Genomic DNA, 19,980 nt, shown 5'->3' with positions numbered 1-19,980 from the left:
GATGATTCTCAAGAAAGGCAGGGAAAAAAAGCCCCGCTCACCACAACACAGAAGTCCGTGCCACGTTCCCAAATATTGTGATGGGAGCTTTCAGGAAAAAAAAAAAAAAAAATCTGACCTTTAAAAATAAAGTCTTTGGAAAAAGACTGCTTTAACCTCTTTTTAAAGTCTTTTTAACATTATAAAAACCAGAAGTGTAAAATGGTACAGAGCCCGAGGTCAGGAGGACGGCCTGGGGCTGGTCTATGGGGCTCTGTGCACTGTCCTGAGTCCAGGGGGCCGGACAGGCTCTGGCACGAGACTGACAGGGCGAGACAATGCCACACCAAGCCAAGCCAAGCCACTGAAGCTTCTTTCCAAGCAGGACCGGTACTGACAACAGGAAGTGTGACATAAAACCAAGAGTGACACTTTAATCCTTAGTATATATTATCACTGGGTACAGTTTTCATTTCGTTAAACCTGCAAACTTTCCTAAAACCGTTTGAAGTATGTATGGTTACTATTATAATTCAAAAAGTTGTTTTGAAAATACAAAACTACACAACTTAACAAGACTCAGAGCAATGTTTTGAGACTGACAGAAAAAAGTTCTCCCAAGGCTGGGCCCCATGACGCCGGGCAGCAGTGCTTTCGGCTGCAAGGTGCCACTGATTTCAAATGACACTCGCGCCTTGGAGCACCTCACAGCCGATTCAAATACAAGGGGGAAAGCCTCACCTCAACAAAAAGCCTCCCGTGCCAGCCGCCGGCAGCACAGCTGTCACGTGGGAACGCTGGATCCCAAGGCAGGGGCACACGCAAGGTGACAAAACTCCTTCCCTCCTCTTCCACGTCGCCAACAGGCTTAAGGAAAAGGTGTTTGTGAAACACCTGGGAACGCTGGCCAGAGGGAACTGGGCAATGCGGAGAGGGGCTGCTGAAAGGCTGCTCATGCGCTTCTACTGCGCCAGCATCCCTGGTGCCCGCGCAGCGCAGGAGGGGCTTCAGCACGGAGCCTGCAGCGTCCTGATGCACCTGGTGTCTGGGGCACAGGGCCCGGGGCTCACTTCACTTCCTGCCTCCTCTTCCACCTCCTGGCCTCCCCACCGAGTTCTCGTCCTGATCACGACATTCAACTGCTCACTGCAATCCCAATGGCCTCTGCAGGGCCAAGGCCAGTGGTCAACCCCAGTCTTGGCCTCTATGGGTGCAACAGCACCAGGCCAGCAGAGATGGAGCCTGAAGGAGTCTCCTCCCAGCACCTCCAGGAGACCCCCTTCCCCCGACCACCTCCAGCCCACCTTCTCCACAGCTATCTAACAGGCACCGTAAACCCCCATCTCCTGCTTCTGGTGCAACCCTCAGAACCACCACTCCTGTCTGGCAGCAGCCCCGAGACATGCAGACAGCCCTGCCTTGCAGCAGGCCCTCCCCAACCATGGTCCACAACCCCTCCTCCACACCTCCAGCTCTCGGCCCAGCTAGGACGCCCCATGTGGGACTCATAACCATCTCCACGCTGCAAGGACTTCCCCAACCCCTGGTCTATCCCAAAGCAGGCCCCTGTGGCCCTGCCTCAGCCATGCACGCACCCTACACACCCCTGGCCTCTCTGCGGCAGCTCCACATGCAGGCCGGGCTCCAGCCGCCAGCACGCAGGCTAAAGGATGTGCTCCTGCAGCACTGACCAGAGGCACAAAGGAGGCCGTGGTCAGGAACAGAGGTCGCTGGCGTCTGGGTGCTCAGCCACCTGCCCAGCCAGGACCACTCAGGCCCCTCCCCCAGCCAGGACCACAGAGGGCCCCAGACTGTTCAGTGCCTCAGTTCCTCATCCATAAAATCAGAAAAAACAGGACCTGAGCCTCCAAGCTCCAAGACACAACAGGCAAGCCCAACCCATCCCTCGAGTGGAAATGTGACTGGAAGTTAACATCCAAGAAGGAAAACTCCTCTCAAAGCTCGCTGACTCTGGGCCATCTCAGGCTATCACTTAACTGCACATGAGAAAAGCTCAGAACATGCTCGATACAACTCCGGCATAAGCCTCTCAGACCCCGTCATTGTATCAGTCAGGATCCTAGAATTGCAGTCCCTGGAACCTGTCACGTATTCCAAATGGCAAGATGGTTATCTAATCCAAACCAGCTACTCTAAGAAACTAAAAGACCTAGTTAAGTCTGCAAGAACAATTCCCCAATATTTTGCCCACCTGGCCACCCACTATGCCAATCAAAGGCTTCTGTATCAAAGCCACAAGGCACTTCGGAAAATCACAGCGTAACACAGGCAGACATTTTAGCTCACGGGCAGCAACCACACTGTCCCTCCAACAACCCTGCCTCAAGCCTCTGTCCTCTGCAATCCTGAAGCGACAAAGCTGCGTACTCCGCACCTTCTACCCCAAGGAACACGCATCCTTTCCTGAGGGCCACAGTGGTCCACATGCTCAGCGCCCGTGCACAGCAGGAGGACCTCCACGCATGCACTTCAAGGGCCCACAGCTGCCCTGGACTGAAGGGGACGCCCCGGAGCCTCTGGCAAGGGCATCGCTGTGACTGGAAGTCTCAAGGACTCGAAACACAAGCCCCTTCCACCAGCTCACGGTGCAGACCCTGCTCCTCCTGACTGCACTGACCTGCCTCACCATGTCAGCAGACACCAATCTCAGCACAGGGTGGAGACAAGCCCTCTGCGAGCTGCAGGTCCGTCCCACAGGCTCATCAGACAGGCTGGAATCCCAGCTGTGGCGTGGCCCCCACCCAGCTGACACGCAGCCCCCAGGAAGTCAGCCCTGGCAGAGCCAGCTCACAGCAACAGCCCGAACCTCTGCACTCGGCAAACTGAGTCACGGCTACGGCAGAGCCTGCGAGAGGGCCTGTACAAGGGGGCAGACCGGGGCCAACCGTGCAGCCCAGGAGGTGTCTCCTTCCTTCAGACACTAGAGTCTCAGGGGCCTGGCACTCAATGGCTACAGCCTTGTTCAAGCTGCTTCAAATGGAAGCAATATAAATACAACATATGTACTGTTAAGTTACAATTTAAGTGAGACTGTATATTTGCCATTGAGGAATTACTATCTTTTTAGGTGTGAAAATATTGTGGTTATATTTAAGAAAAATGATGGAGAGGCTTTACTGATGAGAACGTTCATGCTGGATTTTTAAATGTCTGATTCTTGGTTTTCATCCTATTATAAGTATTGTAAGTTCACATTTCTATACCAACTAACAAGCTTGCTTGTGGCTGTCTTCCCTAATGACTTCCCCATTCCAGTCTGGTGCTCGCCTCTCCAGAGACCCGCATCTTCTCTAAGAGGCAAGATTCCGCCCGCCCCACTTCTCCACAGACCCCAATGTTCTCTAAGAGGCAGGACCCCGCCCGCCCCACCTCTCCAGAGATCCCCGTCTTCTCTGAGGGGCAGGACCCTACCCGCCTCGCCTCGGAGTGGACTTTCAGGCTGCTTGCTTCTCCACCCACCTTCCCATCAGCTCACAGGAAACGCCCTTTTCATCAACTGAGTCATTGTGAACATTGGGTGTAACAGGTGATTCGAAGCCACCTGTGTCTCAGTCACATTGTATGTGTTTTCCTTACAACGACCCCAGAAAAATAAAAATAAAAATAAAATGATTCCAGAGCTATAAAGCAACAAAAATGGTCTCCAAAGTCTCCTGCGAAGCGTTGGGGGTTATGAGAAGCCACGCTCACCACAGGGGAGGGCCAAGCAGCTCCAACCATGCGAGGTCCTCAGCCCTGCGACCCAATAACCGTGCGGGGTCCTCAGCCCTGCGACCCAATAACCGTGCGGGGTCCTCAGCCCTGCGACCCAATAACCGTGCGGGGTCCTCAGCCCTGCGACCCAATGGCAATGGAGGAAGCCACTGATAAAAAAAAAAAAGCTAAAAAGGTAACTTATTGCTCCACAGTGAAAATGGTACAACTGTGTGGGAAGAGAAGCACTGGAAGCTATTTTGAGAATGGTGAGTGGACCTGCTGGCAACCTCCTCACGACTCAGTCCTCAGGGCACAGAAGACAAGGACGGAAGGGCAGTCCACCTAGAGGGAGGCCCGCACAGCCAGAGGATGCCTCGGTGGGCTGCACGAAAGCAAAGGCTGCAGGACCAGGCACCAGCCTGGACTCCTGGGCACAACGGGGCAGCCCAGGGCCCGGACAGGTATGGCTGCCAGAGGGTCCTGTAGGCAAACGTTCCCCAGAAAAAACACGAGGCCCCCAAAGCAGAGGAGGGATCATGTGCCAACAATAACAGCCTTTGAGAGAATAGAAAACCAAGCGCTCACCTTGAAATAGAAAAGCCTTTATTCTATGGACCTAACGTATAATTGACACCAGCCCCAAAAGAGACATTCTAGAGTCTGGGTACTAGTGACCATGGTGAACTAAACAGAAGAATCCCAAAACAGAAAAACAAACAGGCACAGAATGAGGAAAAGGATGCATAAGAAATTCTCAGCTGTGTGCACAGGAGTAAGTTTCTAAGAGAAAGAAAAGCTTAATGGCTCTCATTCAAGTTGCCCAAATGTAAAACAGGATAAAAGGGGCGAAGCTCTGCAGACAGGAGCCACATGAAGTTCAGGGGATGAAAAGGGCCCTGAGACCGTGGGGACCCGCTGACCTGTGTGGCATCATGAAGACACCGCGTCACTCCGAGCACAGACGTCCATAAGAGATGAACGTCTTTGTTTTAAAAGAAAATTGTACAACAATTTTGTGTCTTATTTCAATTGTCTGCTGTTCGAACTTGGATGTGCAGGGGAAGGGCAAGAAGGCCAAGAACCAGCTGCTAACGCTGTGGCAAGAGGGACTGACCCTACTGTCTGCTTCATGTGACCGGAGCGTGCCAAGGTCAGCTACAGAGACACAGGGCCAAACACAGCGGCAATGACTTTCTATCTGCGTCTCCAAATCCAATTTAGTTTTAAAATTCCCCTTTCACCAAATATGGGACACACCAGCTCTACCTCCTCACCCTGCCAACCTAGATGTACACAGACCACGGTTGGTCAGCTCCCTCCTCACCACGCCAAACCTACATCTGCCCTGGGTTTTGCTAGTTCCCCTACACTTATTTCTTAGTCATAAAAACATCTTTGCTGCCTGGACCTTTCCCCAGACATTCTTTGGCAACGATCACGGCTGTTACCTACCAACTCTGCAGAGGAGCTGGCCGGGGACCCTCGGGGCAGACAAGGCCTCTGCGGGTACTGTCCCTCCCTTCGCAACATCAAGGAGGAGTGTTTAAGTGCCAATAATCTAAAACAGCCCTTTCAAAATGCTGCATTTGATGGCCTAGTGCATAATTAAATGGCTCCCCGTCAATTTACAAAATACAACAAAAACATTTCTCACTCTCATCATTCAAGCTACCTTTACTCTTCAACGTAGCATAAGATCTAAACCACTCTTTTCAAATAGTTTTTCAGGCCCAAGTTAAAGAGAAAAATTTTATTCTGTGCCTTAAATTTTACCAACTAATTATGTGAAAAAACACAGACAGCACAAATTATAAAGTCTCTTTAAAAGGAAACAACCTAGTGGGAAGATCAAGTGTTCCGGCCTTCGTGAATTTTACAGGACTGGCGCTAACCCGGGCCTCCGTGCACACCAACACTGCTGCCCGTGTCTGGGTCTGTGCCTGTGCCTGAGCCCTGACGGCAAGAAAGCGGGGCAGCCCTCACCGTGGCTTACCTTCCTCGCCCGCCTCCAGCCCCAGCGCAGCTCCGTCCTCTTCGAAGCCTTCCGAGCCTGGCCCCGCGGGCGGGGGCTGGCTGTGCTGCTGGCTCAGCTTGTTTCGGAGAAGGGCAATTTCCTTTTTGAGCAGCTTTGCCCGCTTGCTCCGGGAACCACTGGACTTCATAGCGCAGGTGAGGTCGAGCATGTCCAGCAGCTCTCTCAGCTGCTCCTCCAGGCCCAGGTGGGCTCTGTTGGCAGGGTCCAGCAACCTGTCCACTGAACCAAAGGACACACGCTGTCAGTCATCAGGTCCCACGTGCCTTCTGGGAACACATCACCGGTCCCGTCTTTCAAATCACCTTCGGCCAAGGCCCTGAGAGTGACTGTTAGCAACGAGACCCAGGCCCTGCTCACCAGAGGCCCCAAGAGGCCCCTCCCCTGCACTCTGAACCCACGATGGGGCTGCTGCTACAGGAACACACTGGGATGCTCCTGATGGAGAATTTCTACTCCCATAACACTGTCACCACAGAAGGGGCAGTGTCCAGGTAACATCGCAACCTCTCCTGGACCAGGACCCACTGAGGCTCCCGGTGCAGACAGCCTGGTTGCCTGGGTGAGGCACAGCGACCCCAGAGAGAGGCGCACGCTCCACCAACCTGGCGCAACTCAGCTGGACCTGCGCTGGCTCTGCAAACAGAGGTGGCGACTGGCAAGTGTGTTAAGTTAGGGCCATTGCACGTCCTAAGTGGTATCTTAGCTGAAGTCTTCAGACGCTGATCATTGTGTGGCTTTATTAAACAGGTTGTAAAATTCACAGATCATTCTGAATTTCAGGCGTATTTACTACAAAGTCCCTAGAAACTTCAGTTTCAAAAACACCAAAATTTATAAAGCACAAATTACCTTAAATAAGTAAGAGATGGCCAAGAAAAGAAACTGCTCCTCAGAGCTATCTGAAGATAAAACCAGAGCGAGAAGAAGAGAGAAGAAAAAACAAAGTAAGACTGCCCCAAAACACATGAATTCTCTTTGGCTAGAAACAGGTGTTTTACTGAAAGCATCTGTCTTTTTGGCTGAATAAATATAGTAGTAGTAGAGAGAAACAAAATGCTTAAATCAGTCCTTCAAGACTTGTATCCATAACACCACTTTGAACAAATGTCATAGATAATACTCAAAAATGTTCATACAAAAAAACACATCCTTTGAAACCCCAAGAAGAAAGCCTCGAAACGTCTGTTTCTTTTAAAACAGAGACCCACAGCCTCCAGGTCTGTGGCTCAGGCACCAGGCAATGGGAGGTGTCGGCTGTGCTGAGAAGAGCAGCAGGTGCGCCCTCAAGGCACACCATGGCCACTGGCTCACCTGTGCACTCCCAAATACTGAGAAATAAAGAAACCAGGACTTCTCATCCTTCATTTTCTCCTTAGCAAAAAAAACCCGGGTGTAGAAATTCACTTAACAACTTGCATGACCATGATCTGAAAGGCGCTGACACTCAGAGGCCTCCACACCTGCTCCATTCGAGGGAGGTGGCATGGTGCTGGGAGCACGATGTGGGGGAGCACAGGAGCAGGGCCTCTGGGCTGCTCTGAAGACAGGGAGTCCAAGAGTGATGCATCTTCCTGCTTTTAAGGGCAGGCAACCAGCGTGCGTCCTGAGCAGCCGGCACTGGGCACCAGGTGGGCGTCTGAGAGCTGACGGCAGGCAAGGCATCCAAGCCAGAGCGTGAAGGCTGTCGGGGTCGGGGGCGGGGGGGTGGGGGGGAAGCTTTCCCACGGTCAGCAGAGGCTACAGAAGGACCTTCCAGGAAAAGCATGAGCCCACGGAGCCCTGGGCTCACTCTGAGGCGGGCTCAGCCCTGGCTCCTCTCAGATCCCCAAGGGAATGTCTCGGAAAAGCATAGCTGGTCTGATCAGCCTGGAGGGCGCAGCTTCAGGGAGGGGTTAAAGCTCCACCCGGGTTCACCAAGAGCCAGCAGCACTGTTTGGAGCCTGTGTTTATTTTCTAAATTTCTCCAAGAAAAACATGTTACTCTTAAAATCAGAAAATCAGAGACATAGAATAAAAATATATTTCCATTCTGTTTTCTGTTTTTTTATTTTTTGAGACAGAGTCTTGCTCTGTCACCCAGGCTGGAGTGCAGTGGCGCAATCTCGGCTCACTGCAAGCTCCGCCTCCCGGGTTCATGCCATTCTCCTGCCTCAGCCTCCCGAGTAGCTAGGACTACAGGCGCCCGCCACCACGCCTGGCTAATTTTGTTTTTGTATTTTTAGTAGAGACAGGGTTTCACCGTGTTAGCCAGGATGGTCTCGATCTCCTGACTTCGTGATCCACCCGCCTCGGCCTCTCTCTTTTTTCTTCTTTGGAGACAAGGTCTCACTCTGTCACCCAGGCTGGAGTGCAATGGCGCAATCTCCGCTCACTGCAGCCTCCGCCTCCCAGGTTCAAGCGATTCTCCTGCCTCAGCCTCCAAAATAGCTGGGATTACAGGCATGCGCCACCACGCCTGGCTAATTTTTTGTATTTATAGCAGAAACGGGGTTTCTGCATGTTGGCCAGGCCGGTCTCAATCTCCCGACCTGAAGTGATCCGCCCACCTCGGTCTCCCAAGGTGCTGGGATTACAGGCATGAGCCACAGAGCCTGGCCCTATTGCCGTTCTTTAAAAGAGTACAGCCCATCCTCCAACCCTCACAGATGCCGAGTGCTGCGGGACCCCACAGGAAGCAGGGAGCCCAGCACTGCTGCCATGAGGGGAACAGAGGGAGAAGCAACAATGGCCCAGCTAGGCTGAATCCCACGATGGCGGGAAGTGGACCCCACGATGGCGGGAAGTGGACCCCACGATGGCGGGAACGTGGAGGAGAGGAAGAGGGCCAGGCCTCATCCCAGAAGCAGAGACCTGGCACAGGTCAGTGATTCATCAGGAAAAAGGGTAAGCCAAGAAATCAGGGATATGGGACCTTTAGATAAATGAGCCAAACACACCATGATTTCTGCTCAGCTTGTGGCTCAGAGCTGGAGCTGAGGTGCTGGAGCTCTAGGTGCTTTGACAACCCATGTGGGCAGGACACACCCTTGGGCAGACAATCCCAGAGGTGCGACCAACAAGCAGGGTGCAGGGGACAGCCCGGGTTTCGGAGGACCGGTCTAGAGAAGGGTGCAGGTGACTGCACATGGCTGCAACACGTGCCTGGGCAACCGAGAAGCGCAGGCCCAGGCTGGAGTCCAGGTGGGCCGTGGACACGCTCCCAGAGCCCTTTCTACAACATGCACAAACCACGAAGTTAAAGGGCCAGAGGCAAAGCCAGAGTTCCTCCGGCTTCACGCCACCCTCAGAAGTTAGCCAAGGCCCACTCTGGATGCAAACCCCCCAACTACGCGGCTTTCTGGGTCTGCATTGTCGAGACCGGCCACCCCACAGGGAGCCACAGCCACATGGTCCTCTTGGTGGGCACCCAAAACGCAGCCAGTCTGAAGTAACAGGTGCTGAGTGTAAAATACACATCAGATGGCAAAGAAGGTGAAAAGCTTATATATCCTCAGTAACGTTTACTGATCCCATGTTGAAATCAACTCTTCCATATACTGAGTAAAATAAGACACATTATTAAAATAAATTCCACCTGCTTCTTTTGCATTTTTCAGTGAGACTACTAGAAAATGTAAATGATGTATGCAGTTGCATGCTAGTCCTCCCGGACCGTGCTGATGGGGAGGGGCAACACAGAGCGGGACAGAGTCTGCTGGGAAGAGCGTCTTCCAGTTCCTCCGGACTCGGCGCCGGTTCTTACCGTCTTCCCAGGAGAAAGGCCGCCGCGGCGCCGCAGCAGGCCGCTCAGGCAGGTGCATCCCCGAGGCCTCTTCCAAGCCGATGCTGTCCACCTCGCGCCGGGCCTGCCTCAGAACAACACCTCCCTGATCGCGCAGCCTCACCGCGGCTCTATAGAACACGGTGTCCCTGGCATTGTACTTCATGCAGTTATCTATAATGAGATCAAAATCCTCCTCAAACTCATGGAGGTTTTTATACCCTTGAGCTTCTAACCGTTTCCTCATTGTGGCAAAGTCCATGGGATGTTTAATGTGATCCAAATAATCTGGTACCTAATTTTAGAGAGGAAAAAGAATAATTTACAAACTAAAACAGGATATTAGTTGACTCTAATTTATTATTCCATATAACCCACAAGCCCATCCTACCTGAGAGCCACACACAGACACGCACACGGTACAGACACAAGACCCAAGTACTGCCGGGACCTTCCCAACCCCAGCTCCTTCAGCTAAAGCGCACCGGAGGGTGCCGGGCGGATGCCACCACAGCTCAGGGTACTGTCTGCACAGGGCCTCTCGCCCACTGCACTTTCAATATTTTACAATGAAATGCATCACTTTTATAATTTAAAAACAAATACGTTAAATAAAAACGAGAATTAAGAAGACAAGGGATGTACTCTAGCCAGTCACACGTTTCCCGGTCAAACGGCAGCACAAATCCACAGTCACACATGCGGCAGGACAGACGAGCGCCGCAAACACCCACCTCCTTCAGACTCACGGGCTGCGCAAATATCCTGGCGGGGTCCTTGTCCTGCAGCTGATCCAGCACTGAGCGCAGCAGCACCGTCAGCGGGGTCAGCCGCAGCTCCATGGCAACCTGCTCCACCTTCACCTGGGGGGTCCCAGCAGAGCCTCAGCTTTGGGGAGCCGCACATGCGTCTCAGCCCCACCACGCGCCCCACAGCCACAAGCAGCCCCCACAGGCTCCTGTGCTTCCGTCAAGGCATAGAACAACGCAGCCTCCACTTAGGGCCCTGCAACCCATGGCAGCCAGGCACCTGGCCTGGGCTGAGCAAGGCACTGCCGTGGGCCAGGACCCACCAGGTGCAGCCCACCCTCTGCAGGAGCTGCCAGCGTCCCACCCACGCCCCGTGGCCAGTGGTACACTCCACGCGGGACGGGCCCAGCCCCACCTGCTCACGCTTGAGCTTCTCCCGCTTGCGCAGCAGCTCGATCAGCAGGCGAGCGCGCTCCAGGTCGTGTCGCAGCCGCTGCCAGTACTTCAGCTTCTCTTTGGCAGCCTTCATCTCCTCATCGTTTTCTCTCTGAGAACAGTGAACACTTCCGTCAATCAAACCCAGAGGCTCCTTCTGCAAAAGGCCTCAGATACCGTGGAGGTAAGACCCCAGGAGGCATCCACGGCAGGGGTCCTGCAGGCCCATCCTGGGGAGGATAGCAAACCCATCCTCACCGGAGAGCCCCAGGACAGCACCGGGACAGAGGGGACAGAGGAGACAGAGGGGATGGAAGGGACAGAGGGGACCACCAGGCCAAGGTGAGCAGGGGGCTGGCTCCAGTGCACAGGTTCCACCCTTCAGAGAGGACAGAGGCCTCCACAAGCTGGTGGCAGGGGGGCCTTCACAGAACCAGAAAGGCCCACAGAGGTGGGGCCAGGACAGAATGGGGGGCCTTCGAGGACCCACCTCCAGGACAGCTGGGAATGGAGGGAGCGGCTGGAAAGAAACCAGGTGCACAGAAAACAACATGCTGGGCCCATCCTGCCTTGGACGGAGCATGACGGGGGCCTGGCACACAGCCGACCTGCTGCCCTGCCCTGCACAGCGCCTCCATCCCAACACACGTTTCCCCATAGCCAGGGTCCCGTCTCCATCAACAGCACCTGCTCCCTTCTCAGTGGACAGAAGGGTGCGCCAGATAGCACAGGCCGCCAGCCTCCACCCAGCCAACATTCACGCCAGGGTGATCAGAAGAATCATAGCCCTGCAAAGGCCATGACACAGATGGTCGCAGGAGAGGAGGCCACCTGGGTCTGCCCTCAGCCCCGTCCTCACCATGTCCCCCAGGCCTGGCCACATGAGGCCTGCTCGTCACAGTGCTAGGGGCACCCTGACCCTACCTCAAAGGGGAGAGGAAGTCAACGAGTGAGTGGGCCTGAGCGGGCCCCCAACGCCTGTCATCCTCCACAGCTGCAGGACATGCACGGCCTGCCAGCCTCAGGACAGCCGTGGCCATCAGTTTCTGGCACATGCTCCACAGCCCTGAGGCCCTCCTCTCCCCCCACGCCTCTGTCCCCGGGTTCCCAACTGCCCACCTCAGGGCGCTGTCACAGCTTTTTAAAGGAACGAGGGTGTGAAGGAAAAGACTGCTGGACTACAAGACGCAAGGACTTCGGACTCTAAACTGCTCAGAAAAGGAGGCTCAAAGAGGGAGGCTGAGCTCCGCACTCCCACCCCCACCCCCAAGGCCAGGCCTCTCCACGGCAAGGCGGAGCGTTGCTGCGCTGGTGTCCCCTGAAGTGAGGATCTCTGGGTTTTCCTCAATGTTGCTGAACACCCTCAGGCAGGAAATCGGGGCTAAGAGTAACAAGATCCACATCAACTCAAGCAAAGGCAGGAAAACGTGGGCTCCAAAAATCAAGCTCCCCGGAGCATCTGAGTATCGCCTGTCTCTCAGCTTGCAATCGACACTTCTGAAAACCTCCGCCAAAAGGACATTTGGCCTGGGAATCTGTTACGAAACGGAAGAAATCTCATCACCAGGAAGCCCTTTATCACGCACTGGCTGCTAAGCAACTTACTAGTCTGCTCCCCAACCTGGTTTAACAAACGCCATCGGCAGCGGCAGGGGCCCCGTTGACAGCACCTGGGCCCAAGGTCCCATGACACATGCAGCCTCATCCACTCAGAAGGATCAAGGTTCCTTACTCGGCTCTGAAGTGCTCGATATTTCCCATGTAAAAATCAACAGTGGGAGGCTCCACGAGAAAGGACAGAAGTGAAGGAGAAGCACTCAGACGTCCCCACTGCGGGGAAGAAGCGCTGAGCGCCTTTGCGTCCATTCCAGACACACGGGGGAGATGCAGGGCAGGGCTAGGGGACGGCCAGGTTAAAATCCCCTCTGCTGGGAGACACAGGCCAGCTCCCAGGGTGGGGTGGGGGCCCACAGTGTTACAGAGTGGCCAGCTCCAGGCCTCCTAGCAACAGCACCCAGCTCCTGCCACTGGGCCCAATGCCCCCAGCAGGTGCGTGGGACTGAGGCCACACACGCAGCACAGTAAGGACAATATGGACAGCAGCGCCCAGCATGCCACAGGACAGACACTGGGAAAGCTGGAGGATGTGCTCCCCGGACAGGAAGGATGGGCCACGGGAGCAGGAGACACAGGGGACGCCACCAGCATATGCACAAATCACTGCTCACCCTAAAGCTAAGCCGCCACCCCCGTTCTCCCTGCAGCCTTCAACGGCCGCACCCACCAGAACAAAAACCAGGGCTCTGTATGCGCAGCCAGCACCCTTGGCGCCTGCTGGCCTCTCAGAGACCCCGTCCAGTTCGCCCACCTGCCCCCACCACAAGGTCCTCTCCCAGGGTCAGTCTGGAGCAGGTACACAGAGACACAGAGGAATCAAATGCATCAGGTACTTCCAAAGCTTCAAAACCATGAAACCACATCAAGCTGTGGCCATCCCTGGCCAGGAGAAGGCAGAAGCACAGTCTCTCCCAACAGCCCGTTCACACAGAGGCAGATTTCCAGGCTCTCCACGCCGACTGCTGTGCTGCGGCTCAAGTCCAGGCAGCTCCTTCTGCTCCTTCCCAGGTGTCTTCACGAAGCTGCCCCCTCTGCCAGAAGAGCTGCTCTGGCTGTGCTGTGGGGATGTTCTCTCCTTGCAAACATATTCTGCACACAACAGGATGTGAGGCCTAACAGGCAGCGATGAAGCAGAGGGGGCCCAGCTGGCAGGTCCCAGCGGGCCACCTCTTCTTTACAACCCTCCCCCTTCCCTTGCCTGGCTCTACCACACCCCAGGTCACCCCCAGCTGCCTGGGTCCCCGTGGCCCACTGGCCCACGTGTCCTGCTACTGCAGGGATCCTGGCCCTCGTGTCCCAGCTTATGAGAGTAGAAATGATGATTCCCACTGCTGGACGTCCCCTGTCTGGCCACATCCACGCCCACTTTCCATGGAATCTGCCCTTCACAGCTCCTCTGCAGCTTATCTGGAGTCCTGTCCAAGATAAGACCCAAGATCTGAACCCTCAACTTCCTCCCAACAAAGCCTTTCTTCCATTCCCCAACATCGCGGGGCCCAAGACGAATGCCTCCACTCTCTTCCATTCCCCAACATCGCGGGGCCCGAGACCAATGCCTCCACTCTCTTCCATTCCCCAACATCACGGGGGCCAAGACCAATGCCTCCAGCCCCCAGAGCTTCCCGCCGCTCAGCCACTTCCTGACTCTGCCTCTTAAGTGCCCCCAAACCATGCTGTCCTTTCTGGGAGCCCTGGTGGCTACGAGGTGAGGGCAGAGGAGAGATGGAAAGCAAAGTCACATCATGGAACGGAAGGTGCAGTTAACTCATTCAACAGCCAAAAGACATTCACTGAAGCCTCAACTCTGTGGCCATGTGAGGATCTCACTTGCAGAGGGGCTGGTTCACAGACCTGCCCGGGGAGCCCTAAGTTCCATGGACAGACACACAGTGGGGCAACCCAGGTGGATGGCATGGGAGGCCCGGAACACTCCACAGCCAAGACGCACCAAGGCCGTCAGAAAACTTTGGACCCCACCACACCAAATCATACCCACAAACCACCACCTGCCAGACCAGAGGGCCAGACTCTGTAGTACCCTGGAGCACAAGGCAGCCACGGCAGGTGACGGAACAGGGCTCACGCTGCAGGGGCAGAGTCTGCGAGGCAGAGACAGCACCGGCCACCGCACGGGGACCCAACCGTGAACCCTGTAGACTCAAGCTTCCCGTGAGCAAGTCGCTGCCTCACGGCAGAGCAGGATGGTTTTGCTTCATGCCCAGGATGGCAGTGAAAAGCACCATGAGGAAATTCCAAGAGGCACTCAGGCCACACGATGCCACCCGCAGACAGGTCTTCCAAAAGACCAGTGGCTCCTCACTAGGCAGCGTGGGCAGAGGGCGCTGGCCGCAGGTCCTGGGCTGTGTGCAGAGCCACTTGTGTTTTCAATTTACTTTTGTGCATCTCACAGAAGCTATTTCACTCTGTAAACCCATTTTTTCAGAACTGTTTCACAGTAACAGATGAGTCTATAAACTCAAACCTACTATCAAAATGTAAGAGTTTGGGTTTGTTCTTTTAAAAAGGAAAAGTCCTGCTCCTTCTCTCCCACTCTCTCAGCTCTCTCAAGCCCTCCCCACCCCACCACAGTCCAAGCTAAACCAGCCTTCAGTGCAAGGGCCTCGAAATAAGCCACTCCTCACCTATTTCCGAAACCCACACTCCAGGTCCAGCACACAGACCCCCACCCACATGGCCCAGGTGTGCTCACTGGGTCCCACTCCTGCTGTCCCCAGCCTGGACGCTCATGCAGCCACAGTGTAACACATCCCTGAGCATCCCCAGTCCCCAGAGCTGGCCACTGCCCATCAGCATGTGTGCAGACAGGGCGGGGCAGGGGAGCGCAACTCAAAACGGAAGAAACACCCAGTGACAGGCATGGATGAGAATCACCCCCACAGTTGCAGATCCAGAGTCCAGGGCACACCTAACTCCTCCTACAGCTCCAAGGCTGGACGAGACCGAGGCTTCCCAATGGGGAGCCTGAGCCCAGGGGGCAGCACCACATCCAGCCTGAACCAGGTGCCCTCTCCCTGGAGGGTGGGGCTGAGAGACGCAGAAAGGCTGTGGGGGCCACGAGCCACGTACCTGCTGTGAGCTTCGCTGAGACTGCAGGCTGGACTGCAGCCGCCGCAGCAGGGGGGCACCGTTCCTGGACAGCCGCTTGAGCAGCCAGTAGCTGTGGGCTCGCTCCACAAACTGCTTCTTCCGCTGAATGGCCACCTGATTCGCAATCCTATTTAACCTAAAACACAAACACTCAGTGTATCTTTGAAGCAGTACGTTGTTTCATCACATAAACTAGAAATGACAGTGTTACTGCTAACAAAACCATGTGTTCATACTTTTTCTCCAAGCCATGACACCTGTAATTTCTACTATCCCTAGTGCTGCTAAAACAAAATTTACGATCTCCAACCATTTGAAGATTTCATCCACTTCTTAGGTTGGGCACAGTGGCTCCTGCCTGTAATCCCAGCACTTTGGGAGGCCGAGGCGGGGGGATCCCTTGAGGCCAGGAGTTTGAGACCAGCCTGGCCAACATGGTGAAACCCCGTCTCTACCAAAAATACAAAAATATTAGCTGAATGTGGTGGTGAACGCCTGTAGTCCCAGCTAATTGGGAGGCTGAGGCAGGAGAATCACTTAAACCTGGGAGGTGGAGGTTGCAGTGAGCCGAAATCGCACCACTGCACTCCAGCCTTGGCGACAGAGCGAGATTCTGACTCAAAACTAAAATTAAAAAAAAAAAGATTTCATCCACTTCTCATTCACTACAACATTTACCAGATTGAACATCCAGAAAGAAAACATGCTGAGTGAAGCCTTCAACAGTTTTCATTCTTTCTACGTGACCCCATCTGCACACAAGCTGACGTCAACCACATCTGTGTCAGCGGGCCCAAAACCCTAGACCCTGTCTACTCGGACGCCATGGGAGAGGTGGGCACTGGTCCCCATGTCACCTCCAAGAGGAGAGAGAGAGCTCAAGGTATAACCCGCTAACAGGTGCTGTTTTACTGTGCTCACTAAAATGACATCAGTCATCTTCAAGTCTCCCAAGAAATGCAAAGTGCTGCCCTTGGGGCACATGGAGCCACCAAGACCCTCGGCGCCTCTCATCCACCAAGGAAACACCCAACACCGCCTCTTCCGGCAGGACCTGGCTCAAGTGTGGAGCCTGCAGGAGAACACTCACCAGACCCAAAACTGACCGTGAGGTGCCTCCTCACAGGGAACCCACTGGGGGAACTTTGCCAGAGTGACCCATCACCAAGAGCTCCCGTGCAGATGTGGAACCCTTTTAGGCAAAAACAATCCTGCCCACCACTCCAAGGGCAGTCTGCATGCTCTGGACACCAAACGCCTGCCCACGAAGCACAGCCCTCCAAGGACAGCCAACGGAAGGAAGCCAGAGGCTGGAGAGGGTGTCGGCAGGTGCACTGGGACACTGGGCTCTGATCACAGCCCCACATGGCTCCTCCTCTGCAGGCTGGGCTGGGCTGGACCTGGTCACCTCATGGCCTGCTGTTTCGGGAGCAGTTTGTTTTCACCACTTTGGACTGAGGCAAACCATGTGCAGTAAATAGCACAACCCTTAACTCTTCTGGTTCAGTGAGTCTTTTTTTTTTTTTTTTTTTTTGAGATGGAGTCTCACTCTATTGCCCAGGCTGGAGTGCAGTGGCGCAATTTCAGCTCACTGCAACCTCCGCCTCCCGGGTTCAAGCGATTCTCCTGCCTCAGCCTCCCTAGTAGCTGGGACTACAGGCACCCGTCACCACATCCAGCTAATTTTTGTATTTTTAGCAGAGACAAGGTTTCACCATGCTGGCCAGGCTGGTCTCAAAACTCCTGACCTCAGGTGATCTGTCCACCTCGGTGTCCCAAGTGCTGGGATGACAGGCGTAAGCCACCACTCCTGGCCCACACCCAGCTAATTTTTATATTTTCAGTAGAGATGGGGGTTTGCTATGTTGGCCAGGCTGGTCTCAAACTCCTGGCCTCAAGTAATCCACCCGCCTCAGCCTCCCAAAGTACTGGGATTACAGACATGAGCCACCACACCCAGCCAGCCCTATCTCTTAAAAAAGAAACAAAGAAAGAAAGAAAGACTCTGTTTGTTTTTATTTCTTCTGACCCATAAGATGTGAGAAAAGATTCTGACCTCGTAAACAAGCCACCATCTTCTCCAGAGTCAGGGCTTCTGGAAATGTGAACAGCCCACAAGTTGTGAGCAAAAACGCTTAGATGAAAATGCTTTAAAAACTTAAGAGCCAGATGCAGGCGTGTGCGTCTGTGACCCCAGCTACTTGGGAGGCTGAGGGAGCTCATGTGAGCAAGAGGCTGAAAAACCCAAAATTAGAATGAGGAAGAGCATGGAAGAGCAGCTTCCCAGCTGAGACAATGAGCCCCGCCACTCAACTCGGACAGAAGAGTTAAGGGGAAACAGACCTCAGATAAGAAAACTAAGCAAAGACATAGACATGACAACCACAGAAAGTGGTCCCTGAGGGCTGGCTGGACTGAGATTCCGGCAGAGCGGGCGAGATGAGGGAGGCCTGGGGGCAGCAGCCGCAATGCCCACCTCAGGGATGATTGCAGACAAGTCAGAACCCACACTAGGGGCCGGGCACGGTGGCTCACGCCTGTAATCCCTGCACTTTGGGAGGCCGAGGCAGGCAGATCACCTGAGGTCAGGAGTTCGAGACCAGCCTGGCCAACATGGTGAAACCCCGTCTCTACTGAAAACACAAAAATTAGCCGGGCGTGGTGGTGCGTGCCTACAATCCCAGCTACTCGGGAGGCTGAGGCGGGAGAATCGCGTGAGCCTGGGAAGCGGATGTTGCAATGAGCCAAGATCGCACCATTGCACTCCAGCCTGGGGAACAAGAGCGAGACTTCGTCTCATTTAAATAAAAAAAAAAAAAAAAAAAAAAAAAAAGAACCCACACTAGGGAAAAGAACCCCAGAAACAAGGGAGGTCACCAGAATTCCAAACATCAAGTATTCCTTGGATTTTTGTTAAGTCTACATGCTGACACATAAATACTTTACCATGGGACCCACTAAATGCACTAGGGAAATGTATGGATAGGAAGACCAATATTGTTAAGATGTCAATACCACCGAAAGTGATCTACAGATCCAATGCAATTCCTAACAAAATACCAATGATGTCTTTTGCAGAAATAGGAAAATCCACCCTAAAATTCATATGGAAACTCAAGGAACACCCAACAGCCAAATCACCTTGAAAAAGCTGTAAAAGTCACGCTTCCTGACTTCAGAACTTACCACAAAGCTACGGTCATCAAAACAGTGTGGTGCTGACGAAAGGACAGACATATAGACCATGGGAATAGCAGAGAACCCTGAAGCAAATCCTCCCGTATCCAACATAGACTGTTGACAAGGGTGCCAAGACCATTCAGAGGGGAAAAGACAGTCTTTTCAGCAGATGACACCGGGACAAGTGGATATGGCCATGCAAAAGAATGTGAAGTTGGACCTTGCCTCGTTTCACACACAAAAATTAACTCAAAATCAATCAAACACCTAGACATAAGACCTAAAACTATAAATCTCTTAAAACAGAAGGGAAAAGCTTCATGACACTGGACTTGGCAATGATTTCTTGAATAAGACACCAAAGGCACAGGAAACAAAAGAACAAATAAACTGGGCTTCATGAAAAATGTTAAAATGTGTGCATTAAAAGACACACAGCAGAGTGAATGGGAAGAAATATTTTCAAATCACATATCTGATATGGGATTGATATCCAGAAACTCCTAAAACTCAACAAAAAAAACCCAATTCAAAACTGGTTAAAATACTCAAATAGACAATTCTTCAAAAGTACAAATGCTCAATAAACACAGAGCTGTAAATCCAAACTATGATGTCACCTTCACACCCATTAGAATGGCTATCAAAAAATACTAACAAAAAACAAAAAAAAAATGTTGGCAAGGATGTGGAAACCCCCAAACCCTTGTGCACCGCCGGCAAGAAGGTAAAAAGGTGCAGCCGCTGTGGAAAACGGTGTTGTGGCTCCTCAAAAACTTAGAGAAATGCCGTGTGACCTGGCAATCCCACTTCCAGGTATACACCCAAAAGAACTGAAAACGGGCTCAGATACTTATCACCCATGTTCTTCACAGCATTATTCACAATGGCTAAAACATGGAAGCAACCCAAGTGCCCATGGAGGAAGGAATGGGTAAGCAAAAGTTTATCTCCACATACAGAGGGTTATTCAGCCTTAAAAGGCAAAGAAGTTCCAATTCATGCAATGACATGGAAAAACCTTGAAAATGTGCTCAGTGCAATAAGCCAGACACAAAAAGACAAATACTGCCTGACTGCATTTATGTGAGGGACTGAAGAGGAGTCAAATTCATGGAGACAGGGAGTAGAATAGTGGACGCCCGCAGTCGGGGAGGGAGGAACGGGGAGTTCCTGTTTAACTGGGACAGAGTTTCAGACTGGGAGGACAAAAAGCCTCTGAAGATAGATGGTGGTGATGGCTGCACAGCAATATCGAAGTGCTTCATGCCCCCGAACTACATACTTACAATGGTTAAGATGGTAAATTTTATGTTATGTGTACGTGACCACAGTAAAATACTGAAAAAACCTGAATACAGAGAATTAAATGGAATGTGCACCTTCCAAATGAGTAGAGG

At 53.2% G+C, this 19,980-nt stretch overlaps 1 protein-coding gene across 7 annotated transcripts in view; it reads right to left on the bottom strand.

Annotated features, from left to right (window-relative positions):
• BRD1 (bromodomain containing 1) overlaps positions 1-19,980 on the bottom strand; it is a 54,214-nt gene that overhangs the window by 14,549 nt on the left and 19,685 nt on the right. For 4 of the 7 annotated variants that reach the window (XR_008652645.2, XM_055253927.2, XM_055253933.2 and 1 more), the window contains exons 3-7: positions 15,380-15,536; positions 10,656-10,787; positions 10,226-10,354; positions 9,474-9,786; positions 5,690-5,950 (exon numbers count right to left, since the gene is read on the bottom strand). Coding sequence is in view for 6 of the 7 variants with exons in the window: in XM_055253927.2 (XP_055109902.1) it covers positions 5,690-5,950; positions 9,474-9,786; positions 10,226-10,354; positions 10,656-10,787; positions 15,380-15,536 (992 nt within the window). In the remaining variant the exon portion in view is untranslated. The remainder of the gene's footprint in view (positions 1-5,689; positions 5,951-9,473; positions 9,787-10,225; positions 10,355-10,655; positions 10,788-15,379; positions 15,537-19,980) is intronic. The other 3 variants (XM_055253930.2, XM_055253929.2, XM_055253932.2) reach the window with 3 other exon arrangements.

The sequence above is a fragment of the Symphalangus syndactylus genome, chromosome 18 (genome assembly GCF_028878055.3).
Source record: "Symphalangus syndactylus isolate Jambi chromosome 18, NHGRI_mSymSyn1-v2.1_pri, whole genome shotgun sequence".
Taxonomy (NCBI): domain Eukaryota; kingdom Metazoa; phylum Chordata; class Mammalia; order Primates; family Hylobatidae; genus Symphalangus; species Symphalangus syndactylus.
The sequence above is the reverse complement of the archived record's forward strand: the minus strand, read 5'-3'. Positions and strand labels throughout refer to the sequence as shown.